At 36.5% G+C, this 21312-nt stretch overlaps 1 protein-coding gene across 3 annotated transcripts in view; it reads left to right on the forward strand.

The window, feature by feature from the left end:
- The first annotated feature begins 8614 nt into the window (after nt 1-8614).
- The window catches only part of LOC126266638 (serine/threonine-protein kinase Warts-like), a 198482-nt gene continuing 185784 nt past the window's right edge, over nt 8615-21312 (forward strand). The window contains exons 1-2 of one of the 3 annotated variants that reach the window (XM_049971047.1): nt 8615-8712; nt 10029-10632. In XM_049971047.1, the coding sequence (XP_049827004.1) occupies nt 10321-10632 (312 nt within the window). In that variant the 5' untranslated portion in view covers nt 8615-8712; nt 10029-10320. Of the gene's footprint in view, nt 8713-8827; nt 9123-9152; nt 9490-10028; nt 10633-21312 lie in introns of those variants that run through there. The other 2 variants (XM_049971031.1, XM_049971040.1) reach the window with 2 other exon arrangements.

Here is a 21312-nt window from a genome sequence, read left to right on the forward strand (position 1 = left end):
ATGTATTATCACCCTGCTCAGTCGTCTCCTTCCCAAAGGAGAATAAAGCAAATTTTTTGCGTATGGTTTTTAATATGTGTTTCACATGGGTTGATCATGTAGCTCATATAAACAAGAAAGTGGAAAATAGCGTTAACAAAATTGGTGGGACAGGAGCCTTACGTTCTCTTGATCATGTGCATGGGGCTAAGATGCACAGTCATCGATTAAGGATGCTTTTAATATCACAAGACTCTAAAAAGTGGACTTGATAAACTAGACATGGCACAATTCTGATGCCTTGGAGCAGTCCAATCTAGTCCGACAAATGCCTTAACAGTATAAATTGCTGAACCTCCATTGTGTGTGCGACATGTGTCCTTGGTGAGAAAATTTGTTTAATACAGGAGTCAGCAGCGCAATAGTCGGTTAATCATCCTCCTAACAGGAATTATAGTTAATCTTCCGCTCTTAAGGTCTACATTGGAAATAAAGAACCTTGTCGTCTTCTGGTGGCAGCATTAGACTTGGTGCATACTGTCGACCATTAGATTCACACAGATTCACACATAATCCTTTTTAGTAGACCATTCAGATATTAGTTGGGAAATGCAATATTCAGTATGTCTATTACAGTTTAACAAAAAATTGATTTGGCATAATCAGTTCAAACTTCTACACTTAATCGTTATTGGTCACACTGTGGTCAAGTGTATACTGATGGCTCTCGACATGAAAAGACTGCACCTGAAATATTCCAAGCAATTTCGTCAAACGCCACATTGTTCATTTTTTACTGCTTAAGTTATAGCGATTCCAAAGACACTCAAATGTGGTCATCAAGTGGGGCTCCTGTACCTGCTGCAAGTATCAGACTCAGTAGTAGTAGTTTATTCATCCTGAGACAAAGTACATTGTATGGATTTCGTCGAAAAATACATAGTATATATATACACACATATAGGGTGAACAATCCTATACAAAATACACATGTGCATAGTAGACTACATAACATCAGACCACATTGAAATAGCACGTACAACTTTGATTTTTTACATTGATGTATGAGAAAGACTTTTCACATAGAATACACAGTTGATATTTAGATATAACACATATAATTATAGCACTTTTGTACATATTATTTATTTAGATCATAGCAACAGTCAGATAAAAATTACTATTGGCACAGAGTACATAAATATAATTGTTTAGTATGAAGCTATTCCAGGTATTCTTTTACATTATAATGGCAGGTGGTCATTAAAAATTTGAATACTGCTTCTTTAAATGAAGACAATTTTTTTATTTCTCTTAGCTTTACTGGTAGTTTGTTATACAATCTGCTTCCTTGTATGTTTGTTTGTTTCTGCGCCAAAGCCTTGTTAACTCTTTTTATATGAATGTCATTGCACTTTCTTGTGTTGTAAGTATGTAGATCCGAGTTGGATTGGAAATTGTTAATATTTAGTCTTAATTAATTACACTTTTCTGTATATAGAGACACGGTAGGAGTAGAATATTCAGCTGTTTAAATAATTGCTTTGAAGGAGTTAGCCTGGAACTGTTGGTAATTATTCTAACAGCTCATTTTGTAGAGTGGAGATGGTTTTGAGATTTTTCTTACTATGACCCCAGAAGGCGAGGCCATAGGCAATAGCAGAATGTATATAAGCAAAGTAAACAGTTCTGCTACATTCCCTACTACATACAAAGCTAATAACACGTAAAGCAAAGCAAGCAGAGCTTAACTTATGCGAGAGGTACAGGATATGGGATTTCCAGTCTAAATTTTCGTCTATATGTACACCTAAGAATTTTGTGGCAGCAACTCTCAAAATTTCTTTATTTTGTATTCTGAGATCTAGATCAAATTGTGACTTTGCTTTCCTGTAATGGATATAATTAGTTTTAGAGATATTTATGGTTAATTTGTTCACTTCAAACCAATTTTGCAAATACTCTATAACTCTGGTTGCAGATGTTGGCAATACCCAGTTTATGTCAGTTACTACAATGTTTGTGTCATCCGCAAACAGGGTTATGTGAGTAACATTTACTGGAATAATGATATCATTTATGTAAAGAAGAAATAGGAGAGGTCCTAGAACACTCCCCTCCGGTACCCCAACTGGCACAGTCTGAATATCCGATCTGTAAACAATACTTTGGTTTTTACTGTTTGTTGTTGCAATTTCTACTACCTGTTTCCTATTATGGAGATATGACTGAAACCACTTTTTAGCTATTCCTCATATACCGACATATTCTAATTTGTCTAGCAGGATATCATGTTGGACAGTATCAAATGCCTTTGAGAGGTCCAAATTTATTCCTATTGTACTGTTGTTCTTAGCTAGCCTCGTTACAATATTTTCAATGAATTGGGTGATGGCTGACTCTGTACTCATTCCTTTGTGAGAGCCGTGTTGGTTTACAGACAATAGATTGAATTTCTCGAGGTAATTTGTAATTCTGCTTTTCATGACTGTCTCTATTACTTTTGAAAATACCGATAATAAAGCTATTGGTCTATAATTTCCCACTTCATGTATATTGCCCTTTTTATACAATGGTTTTACTTTTGCAATTTTTAATCGTTGTGGAAAAACACCTTCTAAAAATGATATGTTTATGATGTGTGAGAGTGGGTCTGATATGACACTATCACATCTCATCGTGACTGAGCAAGGTATCTCGTCAATCCCTGAGGACATTTTATTCTTCATTGTTTTTATTATTCGATTAACTTCCAATTTGTTTGTGGGAGGTAGCAATAATGTTCTTCTGGGATTGATGTTCTACTAATCTTAGAACAATTTTTACTGAGATTGATTGGACTATTTATGAAGTAGTCATTAATGTAATTTGCTAAAGTAAGATTTCTGACTAGCACACCTTGATCATCTTTTAAAACAAAGTCATCTGGATTTCTAACATTTTTGCTTGAGCCTATTTCTTTTTTTACTACATTCCATATAGCTTTCGATTTGTTTGCTGACCCAGCAATTACACTGTCAATGTGCATTGTCTTGGCTTTTTTGATCACCTTCCTGTAAATTTTCTTGTATGTCTTAACATAATCTGTGAAGTGTTCATCTTTGTTATCTTTTTTGAGTTGACTGATATGTTTTAGTGTTTGACTAGATGATCTAATAGCAGGTGTTATCCACTGGATTGTGTTCCTAGGCATGACATTGATTTTTGTGAGCTTTTTTGGGAAACACATCTCAAATAGGGACATGAATGTACTAGAAAAAACATTGAAAGATTCCTCGGTTGTTGTTTGTGCAAAGACATCTTCCGAGGTTTCATTAGCTAACAACTGGATGAAAGTATTCACTTTTTCTGTATAGAAGTGCCTTTTGTATCCCCACTTATATTTTACTGCCTTGGGGATAGAGTAATTTATGTATGTTAATAGTGTATTGTGATCCGAAAGACCTAAGTTTACGTTTAGTGGCTCAGTGATACCATTCCCCATATTTGTGAAAATATTGTCTAAAAGAGAAGATGACAGTTCTGTAATTCTGGTGGCATCTGTAAAGAGTGGTTTCATGTGGAATCTGCTGAGTATACTCAAAAGCTGTCTTTTTTCATCACTTTCAATTAACAGGTTGATATTAAAATCTCCACATAAAAATAATTTCACTTCATTACTATAAAAAGTGTTTAATGCTGCTTCTATTTTTTTGAAGAATATGTTTTTGTCACCCAGTGGAGATCTATATATTGTAATGACAACTAGTTTTTCACTCTTCTCCTCAGTTTTTAACTCTATGGCACATGATTCAAAATGTTTTTCTATATTTAGATGGTCCAATTCTGTTTTCAGTTTGAACAACAGCCCTACTCTAGAGTAAATGCATACCATACCATTTTTAAAAACACTTCGGCAATAATGTGATGCTAAATTAAACTTGCTTATATTTATGAGACTTAATTCACTAGCCTTGCACCAGTGTTCAGATAAACAAATACAAGAGACACCAGCAAGATTATTTACAGCTACTTCTAGATCTAGTACTTTGTTTCTGAGGCACTGAATATTCTGACACATTATCCTGACTGTTTTGCAAGTATTTTGTCTTTTGTCATTTCCTGGTAATGTGCTGCTTTTTCCATAGTAGTTGTGACTTATATGCAAATTTTCTTGCTGATTTGTCACAATATTTTCCTTTTTTTTGTCTAAAGTCATAAAAAAATCCTTATTTAATGATGTAGATGTACCTTGTCTTTGATTCCTCCTTAGCAGTGTTGTGTTGCTGCAACCGTTGTTGATGGTTTTGTTGCTGCTGCTACTGTTGTTGTTGGTTCTGTTGCTGCTGTTGTTGTTGCTGCTGCTGTTGTTGCTGCTGCTGTTTCTGTGACCGGAGTTGGTGGTGGTGGTAGTGGTTGAGGTGGTGGTGCTGACAGGATTCTTCTTGGTGTTGTTGCCTTTGATTCTTTTATTGGCACTATTTCTGTTGATGGTGGATCTGTTGTTGTAGTATCTTTTGGTTTTGCTGTTGTTTCCGCCGAAGGTTTAGTTGCAGTTACTGATTGTGGTTTGACCATTTCTGGTAATTTTACTGCTGCTAATGGTGATGATTTTGTTGTTGCTGTTGCTTCTGTTGTTGTTGCTACTGTTGATGAACCTGCTGTTATTGATTTTTGTGGTGTTACTGTTACTGTTGTTGATGGTGCTGCAGGTGTTTGCTGGTGCCTTTTTATTTCATCCAATACTTGTTGTGCTACAATTTTCTTCCCTAGGCCATTCAAGTGAAGGCCATGAGAAGTGTGGAATCTCCGACCAATGCCACTAATATCAACAACACAAACATTTTCGAATTGACTGCATATACTGGAAAAACTCTCATTAGCAGCACTAATCTCTTTGTTCACACAAGACCAGCGTGGCAGATCATAGCGATGTGGAATGTTGACAAAGAGAATTTTGTATGAGACAAAAGAGCCAGATGCTTTTTCAATTCTGAGCAGGCTTTAGAGGTTTCATTTTTATATACATCGTTAGAGCCACCAAACAAAGCTACAAAGTCTTTTGAAGTCAACTTGATAATTTCATCAGTGTAAACATTCTTAATTATCTCTGAAACGGAAGCCCCAGGCTTGACATAGCTCGTAGACTTCACAACTGATGCCTCATTAACAAGAGAGGCTGTTCCGCGCTCGTGGCTATCAGCTAGAATGTGCAGTTTTCCCATCTGATTATGGACTTTTTGCTGTGACCTAGGCATATGTTGACATGAATTGCGCGTAGGCCTATTCTGGGGAGCAGCAACGGCTGATACATGTACCTGCGTATTTTCAAAAATGTTTTCTGAAGCACTATCATCACTTATTTCCCTTAGCACTTAGTATCTGTTTCGTAATTGAATAGGTGGATTTAGTCTGGCCCTGTAGACATTGGTATCATATTTCCTTTCTGACGATGAATTTTCGTGTTTTTTCGGCGACGGACCAACTTTTGCGCACCAAGAACGGAACTTTGTTCCGCATACGCCATTACTGCCTACTCTCCCGTACTTTTTACACAAGTTATGACTTATATTTTTGCTATATAGTTAATGGTTCCTGAGTGGAGTTCACTGTGCGATTTATTTTCGCCCGTTGTGTTCAGCTGCGGGGATTTGTTGCACTCGTGTTGCAAAAACGTGCGTATCTCTTCCACTAACACTGCAATGATATTGTTTGTGTAATCCACCTTATTAAGTTTTTGCACAGGATCTTCTCTGCTACATTTTGCGCAGAACCAAATCTTACGTTTAGGATTTACGTTAACACATAAATAATGAAACACAGTTTTTACATATTGTGCACATTACACCTTTAACCGCACGTTTCTTGCAGTGGCAGGGATCCGAACTTAACATTACACTTGTTTCCCCGAAAGACGATGTAGATGCTCCACATGTGTAATTCTCCTTATTACTTCTTGTGGTTCCACAATTTTTTTCTGCGAGTATCTTTATTATGTAGCATGGCATGCACAAGTTTTCACTATACACACTGACTATACTGCACGATAAACACTTTTCCTCGTTATTTTTACACTTTTTTCCGGACTTTACACACTCGCGATCCTCACTCGGCGCCATATTACCTATTTTTTTGCAGTTTATTGAAAACGCAGAGTGGAACAGTAAAATGAATATTCAAATACAATTCACAGAAGAATCACTGCTAAATAAAAGAAGAAGTGTGAGAATCTCCCTTCTATGGATCCCATTGTTGTAAGATTTGTCTACATTGGCGAGGTAAACAAAAGAAAAAAAGGATGTTATATATTTGAGGGAAATTTTATTGCAGTGAGAGAATAAGGAGTGAGAGAGAGGAGTACTGGAATTTTAACAAGTGTTAAAAATTATGAAACATGAAAATGGAACATCATAGAGAAGTCAAGTACATGGTAAAACATGTCATATACACAAACATAAAAGTAATACTATGATTAACACATTTTCATAGGAATGAATCAGTACTACTATTCCCGTCTAAATGTCCAAGAGTGGTATTTTAACGAATAACATAAATTATGACACACGAAAGTAAAATGTTGCACAACTATCAAGTACAGAGCAGCAAATTATGGATCTATTTTTAAGTGGCAACGAATGTAAACAATGACAGCAAATTGATATCTTATGTTAAATGTAAGATGCACCAAGTGGTTTGTCACATTATTACACAGGTGTTTAATTCAAAGGAATTTCATTACCAGTTTCTTCAGTGTAAACAGTAAGGCATAGTGAGATGTTTGATTTCACAAACAGTACTTCTGATGAGCTATTTTGATAGATTTGTTCATGGTGTCTTTATAACCAGAAGGATTTACTATAATAAATATCAAATTAGGAAAACAGGAGAAAATGCTCAAAGTGAACAGAACTTCACTTTAATGAACAGATTTAATGTTTCTTCCTCTCTCTTCAATTTTCTGTCACTTGATCTTTCCCAAAGTCTGTGTAAGTTAGTTTGGTTAAACAATATGGTAGATAGAGGAAAATTCTTGGAATCATACCTTCACATAATTTTGATTTATTTCACGAGTACTTCTGTTCATTTCTTTTCAAATCTTTAAAAACACCAATTGCCCTTAATGTTCTCTTCTTCAAAATGCTTCTTGTAGACATTGAATCTCTTGGAAATTATACAGCTTCTCTTCCAAACAGCACTGTGTGTATGTATGTGTTGAGAACCGAAAGACCATGGTGCTGCTTATATCAATATTCTAACAGTAAATGCTCGCAAATTCTACGACTCAATGTTTGTCTTTCATCTGAAAAATGTTATTTAATTAATAATAGTAGACATTTGCTAACGTCTATCCTGCAGTTTCCTACGTGGCTTCACACTCTTGCCCTATGTTTCAGTTTCGTATCTATAAAACGAAATCAGTAGAAAAATTCGCCTTTACAGACCAATCAGAAGTTCTTGAAAGTCTAGGGAAATAGTTTACTATACATTGCACATCTCAAAACAATCGAAACCCATACATTCACAATTTGTAGTAGCTGGCTGACCTGTCTAGTCAGTCACACGTATTAACAAGAACATCTCCAGGATAATAAAGTAAGCCGGCTCTGGATCAGATTCGTCTGGCAGATTAACGACGATGGCTTGGTGTGCCATCCAACCTAGATGTGGTTTTTAGAAGGGTTGCCACATCTTCTAGATGAATAGCAAGCTGGTTCCCATGTTTCACTTAAGATATACAATACACAAACATCTATAACAGTTTCTAACACTTATTCACAAAATTTACTCTATTTTCAGACAGACTGTGTACACTGATTCTGTCCTGGAGAAGAAGGGGGATGAATAGGAGACTGATTACCTTCGCTGTTTGGTCTCCTTAAAACAGTCAGAATCAGTAGCTAGTCTTCATAATATGGCCATTTATAACAGAGGCCATGGCCTCCTTCGACTTTGTAGGATCCAGTGCTCCAGCTTGTGCACTATGGCTCAGCTGCCTGACAGCACAAGTGTCAGCTATTTTCCCACTTGTGCCTGTGGACTCACTCTGGAACAGCGTGGTGTGGAGTTTAGTCCCCAGCTTCTCACAAGATTATCATCTATCACTGATTACTTCTATAACATTTGGCACTATATGTTAAAGAAAAATTGACGAGTGGCACTGTGGTTAAACTTTAGATCTCCTTGCAACTGGGTGAGTACATAAGTGAAAGGCAGGATGAAGGTAAGGACAGTAATTATTATGTCTAGTAAAGCACTGTTGTGCTAGGACCAACTATCAGGTTTACGACCGAGCGAGGTGGCGCAGTGGTTAGCGCACTGGACTCGCATTCGGGAGGATGACAGTTCAAACTCGCCTCCGGCCGTCCTGATTTAGGTTTTCCGTGATTTCCCTAAACCACTTCAGACAAACGCCGGGATGGTTCCTTTGAAAGGGCAATGTCGACTTCCTCTCTATCCTTCCCTAATACTATGGGACCGATGACCTCGCTGTTTGGTCCCCTCCCCCCAAATCAACCAAAAAACCGCCAGATTTACGACAGCTTTACACTCTTAATGTGTTCCAGCTGCAATTTTCATACAGGTAACAATCATTAACTGGAACGAAACATCAGTATTTTGTTCAGTGGAGATCCATCACGTCCTCTGCTCGATCGAAAAAATTGATCGATTACATATTCACGAATTCATCAGACCTTTGCGTCGTTTTTGTGTTTATGGTCGACTGAGGAATGTATTATTTTTCGCATTTGCACAGTTGAGTTTTGTATTTGCTAAATGTCACGATCTGACATTAATGCAGCATAAGAACTTAAAGATTAAATAAACAGGAGCTTTAATTTTGTTCCATAACCTTACGTACCTTCTATTTTGATTTAATCCTTGATATGGCTGTAAGACGCGTAATACCGAATTTAGCAGCAGAGCCCAGTTATTTCGCTACCTTATTTATCAAATATTGTATCAGCTGTTTGACATTAAGCATGAAATTGACAAGCTTAGAAACAGCATACAGAAAAAAGTATTTTGTGTATAGTGTATTTTCGAACGTAATCGTAATTTGACTTCAGTCATGTCATCTTGTTACTGCGGAATGTGGCACAAGATGGCTGCCAGTGGCTTGCCAACTTATATTTTCAGCATTCTTTCCTTTGTTACATTTTATTGTGAGTCGTAACAGTTTTTTAATTTATTCGTGTCTTTGGTTTGCTGCAATTGAAATCATTGTACTGTTTCTTTCTATGGTATGATGAGAAAATGGAACGACATGACAGCGGACCTACGAGTGTATATACAACGGGCTGTGTAAATGTTGTCTCCCAACCATTTTTTCTTGTTAACACACCTCAGTGTATTGTGAAAATCACTAAATTTTGCATTTAGTAAAACACTACAAATTGTCGTTGGCATAAGTAGAAGTGGTAGTTAGTTCCCCACAGTTACTGTGAAGGAAAAAAAATGTTAAGTTGGAGTGATGTCTGTAGCTCTGTCAAGCTCAGGTGTTTATTGTGACAGCACGCATCTCTTCGTTTAGTACGTATTCTGTTGAGGGCTGTATCATATATCAGATATCATAGAAATAAATTCGCTAACTTAGTTTGAAGAGTTATATTAGAGATTTTATTTCTCTTTTTATTTAACATATCGTTTGTTAAACATGGGGTTGACTGTGTATACCATTTCCCAATAGCATTATATAGGTTGACTGTATTTACCACTTCCCAATAGTATTATATGCGAAGACAGTTTTTTTCTGTACATGCAACATATTTGCAATACACGAATAACATTCCTAGAATGTTAAACAAACAAAACGTTTTTTAAAGGAATGTTTTTCCCACAAGTGACCCCTCTTATCTTGCAGTTGTTTTCTGTAGTGTGCAACATATTTGATGTTGACGTCGTTCTTTTTTGTTAAATTATTAACCTTTTGTTTTGATAGTGTTGATATTTTTGATAAATAATATTAAGTAATGTTTTCTTAGGTATTGTGTTTCATGTATATTGGTACCTGAAGTCTTGCTAAACATGTTGTCTTAATGATAAATGAAATGTGTATTTATTTGTTTCAGAGACAGCCTGCAAAGATGTTTCATCACGTGCTACCGTCCCATGAATATCCACTGCAAATGATGATTATATTTAGCAGGCTGTTTTTTAACTCATCAGACTGCAGCTAACACTTGTATCACTGTGTTTAGTACAAAGTGGTGTGTTGAAGGCGTGTGCTTTTCATGTGTTGTGCTACTTTTAAATATCCGGTGAATTATAGTGTTGTTAAGTGTCAACAAGTGTAGTAGTGGATGAAGGAGGAGCAACAGTGGCCCGCGGGCACGTGACTGTTGCCTGCCCGCGTGGCCTAGTATGGGCCAACAGTCCATCGTCACTATGAACCCTGCCACGTCGGGCAAGTCGTCCACCCGCTCTTCGGGATACCATCAAAAGGCTCTTCAGGAGATCCGTAATTCATTGCTGCCATTTGCAAACATTGGAGGAATTGGTGAAACTGTAGGATCAAGTGCAGCAAGTACCATCTCCACTCTCTCAACAACTAGTGGTGTTAGTTCAGCATCAGGACTTAGTGGACTGAGTGCAGCTTCTGGCAACAATAGTGAAAAAGACCTATCTGTTCTTCGCCAGGCAGTTTCGCAGCTTGTCACCATGGGATATACAGAGGTAAGTTTTAGGAGTAAATTACTGTATTAACAGAAAACTGCAGTGAAGCTGTCACAGGTTACTTTGATACTAATTTTGTAGCTTACGTCATGTAATTACAAATTTATTACATCCATATGTTGTTCTGCTTAATTACTTCTTGGTGGTCACAGAAAGTGATATTAATGAGCTGGTCAGCTTATTGCATAATTGGATGACTTGAAGTTATAGATACCTAATATGTTTTCTTTTGCCTAGGTATGAGATTCTTTTACTATTAAAATGAGAGAATGAAAGTTAACTGATATCTGCCTGTTTCACCTACTTTCTTTCCATGGATCCCTCATTGTCTTTCACCTGTGTAGCCCAATTTCCTTACCAGGGAAGCACTCTAGTTTCGCCTTGGCCACTTCCTGATATTTAAAATTAAGATTTATAATTTTTAGTTATTTTCGTATTCATGGGTGTTTTGTTTATTAGCATAACTGTCCAGTATGAACACATAATATTGTTACATGTTTGCAGAGAGCACTTGAGATTTTTATTTCAAATATTTATTTGGTCATATAATTTCAAATTGGAGGGCCTGTGTTCAGAGTCATTGGTGGTTGCTTGTGCCATACTGTTTGACAGTGGCCTCTCCCACCTGTTTATTATGTAGGTGTGTTGCCCTGAATTTTTATTGGTATCTGCTGCTGCTGTTGGTTGCCTTGAAAAGAAGATATTTTGCATATGCCATATTCTATTTGGAGCATACCACCTACATGAATGAGGCCATTACCTTGTGTGTGTAGTTTGGTTTTTTACCACAGTTCACCACTTCGACAACATTACAACTGTAGGATAAACCAGTTTACACTCCCATTTCACGTGCTAGGCTTAGGACCAAGTAATGACAGAGATTTTATCAGTTACAATTTTGCAAAATAAGACTTTCATTGTAGCTGTTTATAGGCCCTATATTAGATTTGTTGTTGTCAATGGGTCTAATTGAGAGAATATATTCTATACCACTGACAAAGGGAATTGATTTGGCACAATATATGAGAATGCTAAGTAAGCGTAGTGTAGTTGATGTAATGAGCCATTGAAAAAGAATAATGAACCAGAGGCATTAGTTTTTTTCAATAGCAGAGAAACTTCGAAAATGGCAATAATCCTAGTTTTATTTATCGGTATTGATACACATATTCCTAATCTTAAAATGGAACAAATGTTTGTTATGTTGTAGTCTTTCACACACACATGTGACAGTGATCAGTCAAAATATAAAACACATCATGCTTGAAAGAAAATTGAATTTTTAAAGACAGGCTTGTGCCAACACCATTGTGTTATAAATTGAAACATATCAATTTGAGATGTAGAAAGGCTAACCTGAGTGACCGGTGCTCATTAAAGGCAGGAGTATGTTTTGCCTCCTAACACTACGTGAGGTTTTACGTGTAATAAACATACGTAACACAGCACACACTTTTGCTATAAATAAAACATTACAATCCTATGTGGTAAATTTTTACTTGCTGTAATAGACACTAGCTTCCTTTTAAAGTGCTCTACTTTTTTTTAGTAAATTTATATAGCTTGCTTTTATTAACACATTTTTGATCATCAGGATATAGTTTGCAAGGCTCGTCATGTGACAACTGAATGCTTATCGATCTTAAGTACTTTCACTGATTTTTGAAACATATGTACACATTTCCAGCTAAGAGAAGACTCTCCTGTAAAGAAAAAAATAATAATATACTGAACCAAGCTGACTGGCATTTGTGTACCCTGAAAGGGGGGCTGCAGTCTTACTGTTCCTGCTTTAAATCATCTCCAACCTGTCAGATAATAAGTTAAAAATTTTTCTCTGACTGATGACCTCAGAAGTTAAGTCCCATAGTGCTCAGGGCCATTTGAGCCAATTTTTCTCTGTTTAGAGAAATGGTAATAGACCACAGAATTGCTGCTTATTTTGTAACCTATCTTGTGCTTTAGTTTTTATCCCATGTGTAACTTTAAATAATTAAGGATCTACTTACTTTATTTCTTTCAAATTATGAATTCACTTTAAGGCATACTGCTACATTCACATTTGCCATCCATGAGTCTTCTGTCCAATGGTTAATACTTACGTCGTATATATTAATAGCCTCTCTTTTTTTTTTTTTTTTTGTTGGTTCATTGCATTGATTGTCAGATAATGCCCAAAAATACCATTTCTTCCTGAACGAACACTAAGTGCATTTAGTTACCTGAATACTCAACTTTGTTATTCATTGATAGTCTCATGCATTAATATTTGTGAGTATAAATCAAATATTAGCAATGTCAGCATGTATCAAAAGTGCTTATTGAAACAAATTTTGGTCTACAAAGTTGACATTTTACACCACATGTCAGCTGATATTAAAATTATTGTTGACATCGAGGTCAGAAGTTGGTAACTTTGTTCCATTTTGTAAACATTCTGTTGATGTCCATCAAAGCACAGCTGATGTTTACTGTGTCCTTTCCCAAATATTGCTGAACCTATTTCTTGAAACTAGATCACATGCCTTGTGGAGCATGAGTGTGTTTGTTATTTCAAAAACTTCTAACTTTAGAACCTAATAATTATTTATGTAAGTTAGTTAATGTTTGTCTCCAATATTACAGGGTTGCAGTGACAGAAAGTATTTTGATGTTCGCTTTGGTAGCACACAAATTTTTGTTAACATGCTGAGAATATAGAAAAGTTGTCATCTTGTCCTCCAGATTCCAATTTTTGAAATTATATGAGTTCCAAAATGAGTTCTTTCAAAAAGTGCCAGCGACCTCTTTCCCCTCTTTCCACAGTGGAATTAATACTTCTCCTTAAGTTAGAGAGACAAAATTAAAAACTTTTTCTTTCTATTTGCAATGCTGATCTTTTTCTTCATTGTGGCTGTACATAAGACATATTTATGAATCAGCATACATTTCCAAAGTTAAGTGAACATATGAACATTGAAGATTAGGCTATTTTGTGAGATGTCGGTATGCAATTGTAGTTTTACTCCAGCATGTGTAGAATTACCGTGTAACTGTGGGAGTAACTCTGCTGTCAATTTTCTAGAATGAAGTGTTAAAGGCTGCTTGGAAGCAAAAGTTGACTAAACAGTGGCAGGAAGGAAGATGAGAATTTATGCCAACAGCAGATGAAGTGGCTGGCCAAAGATTCTGATACCACACATTGGCTTTGACCCGTGATGTCATCAAATTGGCAGACACACCTAACTCAATAGTAAACAACACGGCGACCATGATGTCAGTCACTACAGTAATGAAAAGACAAAGTAATATGCAAAATATTTAATTACATCGATACAGTGAAATTAACACAACAACCATGGAAATTAGGAGGTTTTGGGCAGGGACAAACCAAAAAATACGACACTTCTAATAATACAGACTCACTAAAACCAGTATGAATGTAGTCCACAAAACCAAAATAAACAGAACGCACAACATAAACAAATTAATATTTGAAATTTCACTTTATATGTATTACTCAAATGAAGCCCATGTTATCTCAGACCCATACACATCTCCAAAACCATCTTCTTCAAATTTCACTTGATATATACGTAGCTCAAATGAAGTCCCCAATACCATGAACCCACACCCAACTCCAAAACACAGTACTGCAAAATGTAACACATGCTATTGTATTGTACAGACCTGGGGACCTATAAACAATGGAGAGGCTTTGTCCCCGCCACAGCTCACAGTGGTACACAACCCCACAACAGGCTAAGGGTTATTCTGTAGTCGGCCCCTAGTGGACACCCCCCCACCCCCCTCCCTCCCTCCCCGTCCTCTCGGCAACGTCTCAGCCAGATGAGTGTAACTCCAATGTTTGCATGGTAGAGTAATAATGGGGTACGCATACATGGAGAAAGTGTTTGCACAGCAATTGCTGACATAGTATAACTGACGCCGAATAAGGGGAACCAGCCCGCATTCACCGAGGCAGATGGAAAACCGCCTTAAAAATCATCCACAGTCTGGATGGCACACCGGAACTTGTCACTAATCCACCGGGCATATTTGTGCAGGGAACTGACACACCTTCCCGTTCAGAAAGCAGTGCATTAGACTGCATTGCTAACCGGATGGGCATACATACTGTAATAAAATTGAAATAAAACCATCAAAAAGGAACTTACCAACCAAAGTTGCTATCACATAAATCTAGGCTGGCTAACTACACATACGCCTCTCGCACACACAACCTAATAAAATCGATATATATTACCACTTGTACCTCCCAAACCTTCATCCCCCACAAACCACATCAGCAATACTTGTACCCCATGCTCCCCAAAAAAACTTCAAGTAACAACTCTAGGCATATCCATTTTCCCAATAGCCCTCAGTAAACACTGAAATGGGAGAGATTTTCAAGCACACTCTTCCTCCAACAGTACTCATCTAATTGAGACTGGAAGGTGGAGGAGCACCTCTTCAGAGATTTAATATCCCCTGCCCCCACTCCCTATACACCTCTCTTGTATTTGTACAAGCCACAGTACAATTGTCTTTAAACTCTGTACTATGACTGACAACTAAATCATCAAACGGCATGTCCCCAAAATTCCTGTAAGAAGAAAATGCATCCAAAATTATTGTGGGATGTTCTTCAATAAACTCCGCAATCAAAGCCATTAATACCTGTTTTGACTGTCTCTCCACTACCCGATAACTTAACGACTGAACACCCAGCTCTTGAATCAACAGCCTTCACACCCATAGGCTAACCCTTGAATTATCCCTAACCACATGTACTTTTCCAAATCAAGAAAATCTGTTTCCTCCACAACTTCTGGCCCACCCAACATCTCTCTTTACTTAGTACTTTGTGAACATGCTTACGTAAAAAATGAAAACCAGTCCAAAACGTGTTTACTAACACCCACCTTGCGAGCATAAAACTCAGTGGATGATTGATAGCAAATATAGTAAGTCATTAAAACAATCTCATGAACAGCCAGTGTAGATTCTCAAACCAGAAACTTCCTGAATAGACCAACATACATAATTCTGGTGAGAACGACACATACATTGGTCCCTGCTGAGATACATCAACATTGGTCAACTTCTTTTCACCTCTACAAATATGGACCCTCACATACTTGATAGTTAGTGCATGTAACCAAAGGAACCTGATTATAGTGAGCATGTCATCCCCCATAGCCAGACGAAGGGATCTAGTTGTGAACTTGTTTATGCTACCCATTACTAACTAAAAACAAAACAAGAAATTAAATCTCCAACAATGAACTAGACATGGCACTACTAATTCCAAACACAAGTGTGTGTACATTAGCCATAACTCCCAACATAAAAATAACTTACAAGCAATCCAGCACAGACTCTTCCACTATCAGTTACACTCACAAAATTCCAAATATCAGATGACTCAGTTGCATACCTATCAAACAATTTCGAAGCATAACACGCAATACTGGGGGCCATCTCCAAACATGCTTTGATTCAAGTACTATTGCACCATGATCTCACCCAACACAACACAGCTGTGTCACAGATCATAGTAAGATTTGTGGAACCATAAATTTTGATTGACCTGATGAAATGGTTAGAGAGAGAGAGAGAGAGAGAGAGAGAGAGAGAGAGAGAGAGAGAGCACAAACTGATAGAGTAGGGATGAGAATGTGAGTGAGCCATGGTCTGTCGAAAGCAACCATATCCATATTAACCTTAATCTCTTAAGGATACCATGAAATACCCAAATCAGGAGTGCTGCACAGGTATTTTAATCCTGCTCTTCAAATTCCCTGCCAGCCGCGGTTCTAGGTGCTCAGTTCAGAACTGCACGACTGCTACGGTTGCAGGTTCGAATCCTGCCTCGGGCATGGATGTGTTTGATGTCCTTAGGTTAATTAGGTTTAAGCAGTTCTAAGTTCTCTCAGAGCCATTTCAAATTCCCAGGTGTGAATCCAGTATCTTAACCTTTACACCAGTTGCTTGGTTTCATCTTTTGGGGACACAGGAAACATAAAACAAGATAAGTGGTAGTCAGGCACATGATGAAAGGCATTGACTCTCCAGTGGCCTTCATATATTGTTGTTTGTGAAGAAAGAGTCGGCTGATGAAGAACAGTGTATAAGGACATTCATGTAACTAAATAAAGCAATGTATAAGAAAATAGTGGGACAACTTGGTACTCTTTTACTCTTAATTTGTCACATTTGCAGTTTTGGTTTCAAGAAAAGTGTGTTGTTTTTGTGGTGTTCAGTCCAAAGACTGATTTGAGACAGCATTCTACACTAGTTTATGCTGCACAAGCCACTTCCTTTCTGAATAACTATTGAAGTTTGTTATATTGTGGGTGAGGCTCTAGCAGGTTTGAGAACTGTACATGGTTTCTTTTAGTTAACAAAACTATGAACTATACAATAATCTGTATAAGTTGTGAAGTTATAGGGTCAGGGAAAAACTTAAGAATAGCTCATTTCTTATGTGAAAAGTAGGAAGCAGAAGGTTGTCCTCTGATGTCAGTAAACAGAGCAGAGATTTGTACCTGATTGGAGTCGTGTAAAGTGGGGGCTGCCACATGTTTCTGTTATGGGTCTGTTACTTCGTGTGATGTAGGAATAATCTACTATTAAACATAACAAATGAATTCAAAAAGAGGCTCTTTGTGGCTGACACATGTCTGTAATTGCGAAAGATGTGTATTGTAATGTAAATAATCTAACTAACATGGTAGTCACTAAAGCCGTCTTGTGGCTCTTAGAAAACATAATAACCATTAACTGCAACAAAGGGTAATGCGTACAGTTTATTACAAGAAACTCGGGTAACAGTGAAATTTTAGTGACCCAAGATGGGCAAACAAAAGGTGAATTCAACCATTTTAAATGCATGTGACTAAAGGTGGGTGGCAAATGTACATGGGATTATGCATCAGATTCAAGATATTGTGCAGAAACTGGGTGTTATATTTACATAAGGGTAATGTTGACTGTCTCTGACAAAGAAATGTGAAGGCATGTTTATCTTGCTTACTTTCATCCTATTATCTCATATTATGTTATATTTTGGAGCAATTGTGTGTGAGAATATTCTTAGTTCAGAAAAATATTATGTCTGATCTGTGGTGTCAGTTTGGGAACTTTGTGCAGTGTTGTTCGGGTGTCTTGGAATTCTAATGTTGTCATTTTTGTGCATAAAGAGATTTTAACCAAGTTTGATTCCATCAGAACAGTTGTGCACAGTGACTGTAGTGTATTTTTGAAAAAAAAAGGAGAAGGAATGAAGCACATTTCCATATTAGATCTGCACTTTTATTGCTGATCTAGATTTTAGCTATTGATTAGCAGTGAAGGTAGCTGTTTAGTAGCTGAAATCAAAATATGCAGTAAAAATACAGCTCTGAAGATAGCTATTCTATACCCAAAATCTAGATCTGAAATAAAAATACGGATTGGTTAATTGTAACTGATCGCTGATTTCGTTTTCCTGTTTTGATCAATGGATGTGTTGTCACAATATTGACTAATTCAGAAGTAATTGCAACATTCACTCAGCTAATACTACATGGAAAAACATTTTGCAGTTTGATCACATTTTTAAGAAAGCATTTCACTGAAGTCTTTAAATCTGAATGAAAATGTTTCCTTGTGGTACACTCTGTCTATTCTGCACAGTCTTTTCTTGCAGTAATTGAGTCCTTTTCTCTGTACTGTGTTATTTATTTGTGTATTCTCTCACAATTTTTTGCATTTTGTTAATTGTTGTTGCTTATAAATTCTCTAATCAGCATTCTGTAATCCGATTTGTCCCATAAATCCGAGATCAATGAGACACAGTGCAGGAAGGATATTGTGGGTAATAGTATATTACACTAAGAAGGCTAATCTAAATGGAGAATGCTAATAATAAAGTACTAAAAACATCAGGAGAACTTAACTTACTGGTAAAGTTGCCATATGTCTTGTGTGTCGTCGTCTCATCTTTGTGCCCCCCCCCCCCCCCCCCTGGGATATAGTATTGTGGCATGTGTGAATGCACATACACTGACCAGAAGACTGACAATATTTTTGTTGTATCTATATAATATTTATTGGAATACAGGTTGTGGCAACAGTTATTTATCACATAACCTGAGGTACAGGTAAGATTGAAAAGCAACAATCGGATTGTGAGTTTGTGAAACCAACAAATGGAAATATGAAATCTTAGTTGTGGTGGTGTACTGTTTTGTAGTGTAGGCCAAGTATTAGGTGAGATTGAAAAATGACAGTTCGATTATGAGTTGGATCAGCAGTATCAGATGTTTTAGTCAAGTGACGAGCTTAAAGCTTCTAAGAAATCCCAGTGTAGCTTAAAGCTTCTAAGAAATCCCATTGTGCACGTTGGAATGAAAGACAAAGACATAAAAGGTGGCAACAGCAGAGTGAATGAACTGTAATTGAATGCTTGAAAAAATTTAAAAAATGTGCGAAAGGAAATAATTAATGAAGAAACTGATGGGCTGACTGCATAATTAATTGGTTTCAGAATTTATAAACTCCTTTGATGGTGCTTTAATTTTTTCTGATTACCTAATATTCTGGCATTAATATCATCTCAGCATTCACAAATCCAAGATTAGTAGCCTATGTAAGTACTGTCATACCTACTGTTTGTGCTATGTGTAGCACTATATCTGTCAAAAAAATGTTAGTGTATGCCTGTAACACTATTTCCAAATACCTCTTATATCCAGTTAAACAACTTGCAAGTGTTTGCATTGTGATCTCTGTGTATATTTTAAAGGCTCATTAGCCAACTGATGTATTTTTATACTGAACAGAATATTGTATGAACAGTATAGAGTGGATTAAAAAAACAGATTGCACACTTTTCCTCCCTCTTCTCCAACCCTCCCTCCCCCTCTCCCTAATAATCTTTCATTTTAAACATTTATGCTGCTCCTATTCTGTGAGAGTGCACTAGCATAATGTGGGCTGCCCTTCATTTAATTTTTATCCCAAGGTGCTACCATAACAGTCGACCTACATTTTTGATAGCAAAGTTTCTCTCACGTACATTTGTTTGAAGCATCTTGAAAAGTACTTATAAATACAGCATTTTGCCTAAGAAATCAAATTAACATTAGTTTTATTTTTGTATAATTTTTTTTACTATTGCTTGGAAATGACCAAACTTTTTTTTTTCTTTTCGAAAATCTACATCTTTTGTGCTGCATATCTTCTGAAGTGAGTTGGGAAACTCCAAGTAATACCAACTGTAGGTAGCTTGCTCCTTGTGAAAAACTTTTTGTAGTTTTTACTTCTCATATGTAGGTATGTATGCTGACACAGTGATCAGTTGAAATAAATGATTGCACCAGTCTCTGCTTGACTGTTAGGACTACGTCTCTTTATTAACGGTATATAACCATTCAGCATTCTCTTGTAACTGACTTGAAAAAAACTCGTCGTGAACCTGCAAAAATAATACTATTGTTCCATATAAGGTGTGCCAAAAGGTGAAGACAGAATGACACATGCAGCGTGAAAAGACAGGACATTTTCATTAAATGTTAAAGTAGGTTCAGAAAGTTGCTAAAGTATACAGAAATTGATAGAGTACTCAGTAAAAATATAGTCTGCTGAAAAATAGTGCTTACATTGTTGTAGGATAAAGATGAAAATAAACCTTCTCTCTCTTTTTTTTGTTCATCATATTCACATGAAGTGGCTGATTATACATATCTTTTCGCACATTGATGCAGAAAGAGTGATGTAATGATGCATGGTTGCTCAGAAACATCTTATCAAGTAGGGGCTTGTGTACTATCTTGATGAAATGTAACATGTTCAAATGGAAGGTATACTGATACAGTGTTTGCATTTGAATCAGTTGTTGATCATAAGGATTTTTAATGATATCTAGTGGACGATTCCATGCTATGTGCTCTCATTTCAGAAAAAAAAGTTCTTGTATGATCATCACGGATTTTGATGAAATTTCATGTGAACATTTGCATGTGGTCCCAGTGAACACTGATAGTTTTACTTTCAACAATTTGATACTTGCGGGTTTAAAACCATTTGTTTGACCCAATACCGCAGCTTTCAACAGTGCATTCCTGTATTTTCAGCTACTTTGAGACATAAATTCTCAAGCAATATTTTATTGAAAGAAGCAGAACTAGACTATCTTGTTTAACTTTTTGAATTCTCTTAATTGAAATAATGACAAAAAAGATGTCATGAGCAATTTTCATGTAGATAATATGATGTGAAGTCAGCCAAAAATATACCCTTGAAAAAATGTGAAGTTTAGCTTTTTATATCTCCAGAAGTAAGTTTGCGATAAACTTGATACTTTTCATGTGAGAACTTGCCAATGCATGGTCTTCGAGTATACAATCTCATTTCCTACTGTTTGTCACTAGTTGCAAATTGAGGGCAAAATTGACATTTATTGTAAAAATGCCAAAATCACTATTTTCACTTTTACAAAAAAAAGAGAACAAAGTTGCAAACACTTTTCATTGGAAAAAACACATTTTAATCACCTTAAAAACGAGTTTTAGTTTGGGAGTGCCAGCCTATAACACCCAAAAATAATGGCAAACGCTGCAATTAAATTGCACTCATATTCCACTGGTACTCATATTAAATCTGACATTTTTATTAACTTTTACAGCTGCATAATAGTTACCGGAGAAAACA

The sequence above is a fragment of the Schistocerca gregaria genome, chromosome 1 (genome assembly GCF_023897955.1).
Source record: "Schistocerca gregaria isolate iqSchGreg1 chromosome 1, iqSchGreg1.2, whole genome shotgun sequence".
In the NCBI taxonomy this organism is placed as follows: Eukaryota; Metazoa; Arthropoda; class Insecta; order Orthoptera; family Acrididae; genus Schistocerca; species Schistocerca gregaria.